Source organism: Leucoraja erinacea, chromosome 16 (genome assembly GCF_028641065.1).
Source record: "Leucoraja erinacea ecotype New England chromosome 16, Leri_hhj_1, whole genome shotgun sequence".
NCBI lineage: Eukaryota > Metazoa > Chordata > Chondrichthyes > Rajiformes > Rajidae > Leucoraja > Leucoraja erinaceus.
The window spans coordinates 26,110,179-26,120,296 of NC_073392.1; the positions used below are offsets into that span (position 1 = coordinate 26,110,179).

Consider the following 10,118-nt stretch of genomic DNA (forward strand, 5'->3'; position numbering starts at 1 on the left):
GTTTAATTTAGTTTAGAGAAAACCAACACTGTCACAGGGAGAATGTATAAACTTCATACAGCCAGCATCCGTAGTCAGGATCTAACCCGGGTCTCTGGCACTGCAAGGCAACAACTCTACTGCTGCGCCACTGTGCCGCTGATGTTCATTTTTAAATCTTCCTGGCAGTCTAACCAGACCCTTTATTATTTAAAATCTCTATATAACTAAAGGTCTTCGTCTTGTTTGTGCCGACAATTTGCCCACAATGTATCAATCTGCTTTTCCGATCTTCTTCCAAACGCTAGGCCACAGACTTCCCATTTTTACATATCCTACTCACATTTCTCCCATTGTGGCGATAAACATCTTCCCTTCGCATTTCCATCTATATTTCCAAAGTTATTAATTGCTTAAATTTTAAAAACAGCCCCAAAAACTCACCCATTTTGAAAAAAAAAAGTGACTTCACAATGCACTCGCAAGCCAGGACGGGTCACTCCGGGAAGTTGGGGCACTCCAGCGCTCACAGTGAACGTGGAGTGGTGCCAGCGCCCAACCGGTACCTGGTGGGGAGGGTGGTGCCACGGGCCGATCCGAGGGACTGGGCTGGTGCTGAGCCTGGTGCTAGAGTGAAGGTCGAGCCCGGGGCTTGGGATGGGGCGGTGATCGGGGCCAAGAACGAAGCCACCGCTGGAACCAAGGACGAGCCTGGGTCCAGGGTCAGGGACAAGCACGGAGAGGAAGTCGTAGTCTGCATTATAGCCCAGGTGGCGGCCGAGCTGACGGCTGGAGTCTACATCCAGGGCTGGGCCGAGTACAAGAATCAGGCCGAGTTCCAGGCCCCGGCGCTGCTTTATGACCTGGGGCAGGGAACAGGAGTGAGGGGAGAAGGATGAGGGAAATGAGGAGAGAGATGGGGTGGAGAGTGGGGTGCTACAGGGAGATGGGGGGGACGGGGTGTGTGGAGGAGGGAGATGCCACCTCCCTATCTACCCTCACTCCTACCGCCGCCCTCTCTACGTCTCTCACCCTCCCCCTCTACCCTCCCTCTGTACTCGCCCTCTATGCCCCCCCTTCCTCTCTACCCCCCCTCCCTCTACCCTACCTCCCCCTCCCTTTCTACCGCCCCTTCTACCGCGTCCTCCTCTTTACCCCTCCCCTTCTCTAGGGATTGAAGAGGAGGTGAGAGTGCTGGGGGATGAGGAGAAATGAGTCGCGCTTGCGCAGTTGGGGGCTATGCGTGAGTGATGCAATATTGCATTGGGAGAATAGCTTGCGTTGGGGAACGGGTGAGTGGTGGAACCTTGCAACGGGTCTGCATATGGTGTAGTAACATTTAAAATCTTACTTCCAGATTGTCTTTTTTGACAGTTGTCAGGAAACATTTACTCTACAATTGTGATTATTTGTGAATTGCATGTTGTTCTTAAAAGTCCATAGTGAAACCTTCAAACGTTACCAGTACCTAAACAATACAACTTGTTCACAAACATCATCGTTGCTTCCCCCCCACACTCTCCGTCATCGGCCCAGTTCAATCTTTTGTCCGCATTGTGACTTTCCTAAGCTTGTTTTGCATTGTACCATACAAGGTGATACAGAAAACAGTTTTTAAGCATATAGTGGTGATGATCCAAAGTCTAACTTCTCTGTGCATGGGATGGAATCAGTCAAATCAGGACGTTCAAATGAGAAGACAAGAGGCACAACAGAAAATATTTTTTTCAAGCCACAGGGAAATGGAATTGAATAGATTACTGCCCTGAGATCCTGCATGGACTCAATGAACCAAACAGTTTCCTGCTGCTCTGTAACACTTCTATGATTGTTGACCTTACATCCATTTTCACAATTGCCATGCAGCTTACAGCCAGTGAAGCACTTGTTGATACATAACGATATAACACTGTGGGAAATGCGACAGTCATACATTGTCGTCCTTAAATCTGCCAGGGTGCCTGCTTCTGTGATGTTGATTGACATATTGGCACCACCCATAAGTTTAGCTTAGCGATACAAGGCAGAAACAGGCCCTTAGGCCCACCAAATCCGCACCGACCAGCGATCTCCGCACATTAACACTACTCTAATCACACTGGGGACAATTATTTTAAACATTTATTTACATTTACACTAAGCCAATTAACCAACAAAGTATGGGAGGAAACCAAAGATCTTGGAGAAAACCCATGCAGGTCAGGGGGAGAACATACAAACTCCATAAAGACAGCACCCGTATCTAGGATTGAACCCGGGTCTCTAGTATTACAAGGCAGTAACTCTACCACTGCGCCATCCGAAGGGAACAGGGGAATACTCCAGCCAATATTAGTGCCAAACTACATGCATCATAACGCAGGTCAGCTTCTGATCTTGGGACCAGCTCCATACTCGATGTTGAAGCCTAATAAGTTTCACTTTTTGCAGTAATACTGGAGTTTTTAATAAACAAAAAAATTAAATTAATTATGTTATGTAATTCGAGTTTCACTGTACCTGAATTGGTACATGACAGTAAACTGACCTTTGAACCTTTGAACCTTTATCAGTCTAAAGAAGAGTCTCGACCTGAAACATCACCTATCCACGTTCTCCAGAGAAGCTACCTGATGTGCTGAGTTACTCCAGCAGTGTGTCCGTTCGGGTATTAGCAAGCATCTGCATGTTTCTACAAGTTAGGTGGGGAGGAGGTGTGGGGACGAGACCTTAAATAGTATGGGAGATAATGGCCTGGTGCTCATCTTTGGGGTCATGGTCAAGGGGCAGGTATGAGGAGGTGTCCGAGAGCTGGTGCACAGTTTTAGCATGGTTTTTTCGCAGCTCCAATTCTCTCCCCCCCACCACCTCTTACTTCCAGTCTAAAGGTCCCCACCCAAAATGTCACCTATATTATCTCCAGAAATGCTGCCTGGCCCGTTGAGTTACCCCAGCATATTTTGTACTCACTGCTCTGAACCTGGTGGTGTGGGACATCAGGCTTCATTACCCCCTGGCCGACAGTAACTGTGAGAAGAAGACAAGGCCTGGATTGGGAGGGTGGGGGGAGGGGGAATCCTTGATGATAGATGCTGCCTTCTTGAAGTAACCAAATATGTATTAAATGGAATTGCCAGTTCGGGTATGCTGAATTAATATTATCGTGATCAATGTTGCCTCGTAGACCACTGCAGATTCATAGTAGAGGCATCAGGCATTGTGAAACAATGCTGAAGGAGGCTCCCAACCCAACATGTTGTCTATCCATGTCTTCCAGACGCTGCCTGACCCACTGAGCACTTTGCGTTCTTCGCAAGAATCCAGCATCTTCAGCCCCTTCAGCCTACAGTGAAACAATCATTTAATTCACATGTGGACAACTTCATCAAAATCCAAAATCTCAATGACGAATTTGATAACTAGGCATGTTCGTTGTCCTCTAACTGAACAGGATTTTCTGTATTATGGATGACTGAACGTCTGTTATAAGATTAGATTGCATGCCATAATGAAATTGTGTATATGACAATAAACTCGACTTGTTTTGACAGGGGAGGGAAGTTTGTATGCAGTGTAGGTTATTTCTTTTTTTAAAGCCAAGCTCTATATTGATGCAATACAAAGGGTCCAGTAAAAACTCAATCAAATTAAACCAGGCCTCAGTATCTTGCCCACACAGACTGCGTCAAATCATCATGCCTGAAGAAGGGTTCCGACCTGAAACGTCACCTATCTGTGTTCTCCAGGGTTGTTGCCCGACCTGCATTTGCCATTCCTTGTTTCTGCATTTTGACTGTTCCACTGCAAAATGTCCTCAAGCCATGCCTACTTTAAAGAAGTTCCTCTCAGGTCCGAAGAAGGGTTCCGATCCGAAACGTCACCTATCCAGGGATGCTGCCTGACATGCTGAGGTATTCCAGCATTTTATATCTTTCCTTGGTAAACCAGCATTTGCAGTTCCTCGTTTCTACATATTATCTATTTAACAATCTGTTGCTCCACCTCGTTTCTGGCACAGGTACCTCTGGGGTGGACCACATTTTCACGAATCAAAGATCAACTTGCCAAACATGACCTGCATTTCTGATATAAACATCATTGACATTGTCAGATGCACACACACTTGCTGCTTAGGTTTCCTACTTCATTCAAGCTTTCCCCTGCTGAATCAGAAGAGATCATGCTTCTCCTGAAAATCAAGAGACTCAGTCTGAAGATCCCGACCCAAAACATCACATGTCCATGTTCTCCAGGGATGCTGCCCTTCCCTCCAATCTTCCCTTAAAACCCTCCTCCCCAGACCCTCTTCCTCCTCCTCTCCCAGACTCACCTCCTCACCCCATCAGACCCAGTTCTACCCAATCTCTCCTGCCCCCCTCCCTCTTCATCCACACTCTCCCCATCCCCATCCCTGCCCCCATCCCTGTCCCCATCCCTGCCCCCTCCCCTGCCCCCATCCCTGCCCCCATCCCTCATCCCTGCCCCCATCCCTGCCCCATCCCTGCCCCCCTGCCCCCCTCCCTGCCCCCTCATCCCTGCCCCATCCCTGCCCCCATCCCTGCCCCCATCCCTGCCCCCATCCCTGCCCCCATCCCTGCCCCCATCCCTGCCCCCATCCCTGCCCTCATCCCTGTCCCATCCCTGCCCCCATCCCTGTCCCCATCCCTGCCCCCATCCCTCCCCATCCCTGCCCCCATCCCTGCCCCCCCCTGCCCCCATCCCTGCCCCCCATCCCTGCCCCCATCCCTGCCATCATCCCTGCCCTCATCCCTGTCCCTATCCCTGCCCCCATCCCTGCCCCCATCCCTGTCCCCTATCCCTGCCCCCATCCCTGCCCTCATCCCTGCCCTCATCCCTGCCCTCATCCCTGTCCCTATCCCTGCCCCCATCCCTGCCCCCCCCCATCCCTGTCCCTATCCCTGCCCCCCCATCCCTGTCCCTATCCCTGCCCCTATCCCTGCCCCATCCCTGCCCCCATCCCTGCCCTCATCCCTGCCCCTATCCCTGCCCCCATCCCTGCCCCCATCCCTGCCCCCCCTGCCCCCATCCCTGCCCCCATCCCTGTCCCTATCCCTGCCCCCATCCCTGTCCCTATCCCTGCCCTCATCCCTGTCCCCTCAGGCCCCGGCCGCTGACATTCCGCCTCCTCACCGCACTCTGGACAGTTCTCCCTTCCTGCAGCTGGTGAACAACTCGCTGCTGTCCATGTTTCTGTCTCTGTCTCTGCCGCCGCCGCTGCAGTTCCGCGGCGAAGCATCGACCCTCCCCTGACGGCCGCCGCGCTTTATTATTTGTTGTTGTTGCTGCCGCGCAGCCGCCCACCGCAGCGGCGCCACCGGCCCTCCCTCCCGCTCCCGCCCACCAACCGGTCCTCCGGTCGCAGCGCCGCTGCAGGACAGGAGGAGGTACCGCTTCACCCACCGCAGCGCCGCGTCGCGGCCCGACAGGTGACAGGAGAGCCATTTTTTAAATATTTGCATTTTCACCGATATTCTACTGTTCTACGCTATATTCTACACGTTATTTTCTATTTGCACAGTATGGTGTACAGTATGATTTGACTGGATAACCAAAGCTTTCACTGTATATTTGTGCATGCGACATTACATTATCCCACTTTCTCATCCACTCCCTGCACACTGGAGGCAATTTCCAGAGGGGCGGCACTGTGGCGCAGCTAACAAGCGAGTTCGGTATCTCGATAAACGCTAGGAATCATGGGATTTGTCAATAGTCATAGTCAATAGTCTATTTAATTGTCATTAATTGTCAAAGGTCATTCGGGATAAACTTTTTAAATTCGAATGCAGCACTGTATAAATTGTACCAAATTCTTAACTATTCTACCAAGGACACAGTCCCAGTTCAGTTCATTAATCTGCAATTATGAGATATTCAAAAAATTAAATGATTAATTATTTCCATTTAATCCTTAATGTGTTTGCTACTGGAATAAGAAAATATAACTTGTGTTTGAAACATTTTCTTTATTCATAATTTATGTGTAAAAATATATTTAATCTGAGCCAAGCAGTGACTGTATCAGTGTGATGTGGGCTGATGCTTTACCAACAGGCGTTGCGAATGTACTGATAAGGCAAAGATTAATCGAGGAATGAGTACAGGGTTGGCCCTGTGAAGGAGCCGCCAATCCAATATAAGACATTTAACTGCGAAATGCCTGCCCTTTAGTATTGGATAGACTGAGTGGAGGGTCTCTGCTGTTCCAAGTTTGCAGTGGTTGCAGCGAGTTTCCCCCAGCCATCTCGCCCAGTGCACATTGACCAGCAAAGTTTGCCAGCCCTTGTTCGCAGAGGCTCTTTGTGCAGGTGTTATCCGAAGCCCAAAGGTTTTGTGAAGATTCTGCGTTAGGATCGGGCACGCAGCGAGCCAGCGTGGGGGATGTCAGATCAGATCAGCCCAGGTTGCCGAGTGGCCGAAGGGCGGATTTTAATGGGTCGTTATTAAACTGTTCCGTCTGTGCGGCATCGCCAGCTCTCTCTCTCCCAGATTCCCCACCCCAACTGTCGACAAAGTCTGACTGAGAAAATGCTCCCACTGATATTACGGGTTGGCTCCGCATTTGCCACTCGCTGGGGTGGGCGGCGCCTCCTTCAAAGATAGCGAGAACAGGTCCCTTCAGCTGGGGAGCTGCGACCCACTCCTGAGTGAAGCCTCTAGTTTGGCTGCGGTTCAAATGGCTGCAAATTCTCATAATTATCATCACCTGGTCACCGGACCTGGCTCCCAACTGTGTGCCCTGACAGACTGAAACCAACCCCAGAGGTTAATGTGACAGCATCTTTATTTAAGCCAACCCACCTCGAAAGTTTAACCAGCCTGTTTGAATCCAATCTGAACTTTCCAACCTACCCCCCACACAGCATATTCTCCTCGTTTCCTTCAATCCAGGAAGGTTGTTTAGATAGGAATGTGAGGACTGTCTCAAATTGGTTTTAACTTGTTATTTGTGTAAATCAATATTGAATTTGAATGGCTGTGACAGGCTTATGCCAGGGACTTTGACAGGTTCAGGATAATTGACAGGTTCGTTCCAGGCATTCTTGTGTTTTCAAGTCTGGTGCTCTATTGAGTCAATCATTTAAATAAATACAATTGTGGATTTGTGCAGCCTGCTGTACGCTGTGGCCTACTGCTGACATATTTGACGGATAAATGTATTTATAAATCTCATTGAAATGAATACGCAGGTCCGTACACACACAGTAGCTCAGCTGGTGAGAATGTTTACCCCGAATGACTCATGACCTGGGCATGCGCAGTTGTAATACCGAACTCAATTCTAGAGCCGTTGCCTCACTGCATCAGAGACCTGGGTTTGATCCTGACCAGGTGTGGTCTGTACATTCTCACTAAAACGGCGTGGGTTTTCTCCGGGATTTCCTCCCACGTCCCAATGTCGTGCGGGTTTGTAGGTTAATTGGCTCTCTGTAAACTGCCCCTAGTGTGTAGGGTTAGTGGATGAGAAAGTGGGAGAAAATAGAACAAGTGTGAACGGGTGATAGATGTTTGGCGTGGACTCGGTGGGCCGAAGGGTCAGTTTTCATGCTGGCAAACTGTCAATCAGACAAATAATTTAGCTTAGAGATACAGCATGGAAACAGGCCCTTCACCCCACCAAGTCCGTGCCTACAATCAATCAACCGTTTATACTAGTTCTATGTTATTCCACTTTCTCATCCATTCCTTACACATTAAGGGGAATTTATAGAGTTAGTTTGTTTGTTTATTGTCTCGTGTATGGAGGTACAGCAAAAAGCTTTTGTTTGCGTGCTATCCAGCTAAAAATAGACCATACCTGAATACAATCAAGCCATCCACAGTGCATAGCTAATGGATAAAGGGTACAAAATTTAGTGCAAGATATAACATTGAAGTCTGATAAAGTCCAATTTAAGATAGTTCAAAGGTCTCCAATGAGGTAGATGGCAGATCAGGACTGCTCTCTAGTGGGTGAGAAGACAGTTCAGTTGGCTGATAACAGCCAGGAAGAAACTCCCTGAATCTGGAGACTTCCAGAGACCTATTAATCAACAAACCCACATGTCTATGTTTTGCACAGTCTTTCGCCTTTTTACTATCTTGCATATGTTCTCATGCATTTACTGAGTCGATGTTCCTGTGATGCTGCAGCAAGCAAGATTTGCATTGTATTTACGCTTCACCATACTGGTTCATGTGCATTATATTTACGCTTCACCATACTGGTTCATATGACAGTAAACCTAACTTCACTTCACTTTTGGTCAATTATAAGCAAATTGGCACCAAAATCAGCATGCACAAGTTGTGTCGAAGGGCCTGTTTCCATGCTGCATGCTGAGTGAATCAAATAACTGCAAGTGCTGGAATCTTGAGCAAAGCACAAAGGTGCTGGAGTAACTCAGAAAGTCAGGCAGCAACTGTGGAATGAAATCGATAAGCAACGCTTCGGGTCAGGACTCTTCTTCAGATGTGTAAACAGAATATATCTATTTTATGGCACAATTCATGTATTGATTTGGTAATATAGTCAATATAAAGGAAGATCCACTGATTGTGCTGTATTTCCTGAGATCATTTTACAGTTCATTTCTGAAGCGACAAACGGCAAGCGGTTGGCCTAGGTACACGACGTTGGTGAGGACGCATTTGGAAAGAGGACAGAGAAGATTTACTAGGATGTTGCCAGGACTTGAGAGCCTGATCTATCGGGAGAGATTGGGAAGGGTAAGACTTTATTCCTGGGAGTATAGGAGGATGAGGGGTGATCTTAAGGAGGTGTATAAAATCATGAGGGGAATAGATAGGGTAAATGAACAGAGTTTATTATCCAGAATAGGGGAATCAAGAACCAGAGAACATAGGTTAAGGTGAGAGGGGAAAGATTTAATAGGAACTTAAGAGGCAAATTTTTCACAGAGGGTGGTGGGTATATGGAACGAGCTGCCAGAGGAGGTAGTTGCGGCAAGTACAATAACAATATTAAAAAGACACTTGAATAGGTGCATGTGCGCACAGATACATATAAAGGATAGAGAGGGATATGAAAGATGGGGCAATTTGGTCGGCTTGGGCAAGTTGGGCCGAAGGGCCTGTTTCCATGCTATGCAACTCTATAAAGCCCCTGTCCCACTTTCACGACCTAATTCGCGACCTCTGACGACCTTAAATGACCTAAAAAATATCAAGGTCTGGTAATCTACGACCTCTTACGACCTTCCACTCTCTGTGTACGGCCTCCTACAACCTTCCACGACTATGTCTAGGGGCTCCTACGGGGCTATGTTGAAGACCTCCCACGACTATGTTGAAGACCTCCCACGACTATAAAGAAGACCTCCCTCGATTATGTTGAAGACTGGCTTCGACCATGCACGTTTTACTGCTGTTTGCAGTAGCCCTTTTGCTTCAGCAGCCTTTTAAGAAAGGCAGAAGGGGAAGAGCAAGGGTGAAGTGGAAGCACAAGAAGAGGTCTCAATGGGTGAATGGAGATGATGCGATGGACTGTCCCAGTACACCAGATGACTGGGAGAGAGTGGCGCTGGGCTTTGACAAAAGATGGAACTTTAAGCACACATGTGGGGCAGTGGATGGCAAGCATGCCATTCTTATCCCTGTCCCTGTACCCCTCAATTTCCTTTTCATACAGGATGGCATTCTGCTGGAACCATTCCTCAAGGTCCCCCTCCTGCTGCCTGGTGAAGGTGTAGGGCATAACCTTCCTCCAGCCCTTCCTCACCACCAATGGGGTATCTGCCTCTGATGCTGTGTCAGACACAGGAGAAAGGGTTGCTTTGCTGCATTCAAATGAGGCAGTGAAGGATGGGGTGGTGGTGGTGACATACTACCACCCTGGTCTCCTCTCCAGGGGTCTCTCATGCAGGGCTACCTCCTCCTGTATTATCACCTCCTGTGGCATCACCTGCCACTCCTCCTCTTGGGTGGGCAACACCTTCATGGCAGGTTTTTTGGAGGTTTGTGCCCTCCCCCTGTGCTGCTGCCTTTCTGGTGCCATCTCTAAAACACGTCTCCTCTCCAAAAAACTCTCCAGCTATGAATGAACATGCCTTGGAGTGACAGAGGTGACGTTCTGCTGTTTAAATAACCTTTTTTTTCCTACTGACCTTTTTTTCACCCCGGAGCTATTACCTTCGAAT

At 48.5% G+C, this 10,118-nt stretch overlaps 1 protein-coding gene across 4 annotated transcripts in view; it reads right to left on the minus strand.

Annotated features, from left to right (window-relative positions):
• abtb1 (ankyrin repeat and BTB (POZ) domain containing 1) overlaps positions 1-5,284 on the minus strand; it is a 54,081-nt gene extending 48,797 nt beyond the window's left edge. For 3 of the 4 annotated variants that reach the window (XM_055647973.1, XM_055647971.1, XM_055647972.1), the window contains exon 1: positions 5,110-5,284. In XM_055647973.1, coding sequence (XP_055503948.1) covers positions 5,110-5,165 — 56 coding nt within the window. In that variant the 5' untranslated portion in view covers positions 5,166-5,284. The remainder of the gene's footprint in view (positions 1-5,109) is intronic. The other variant, XM_055647974.1, reaches the window with a different exon arrangement.
• Between the last annotated feature and the right edge of the window lie 4,834 nt (positions 5,285-10,118).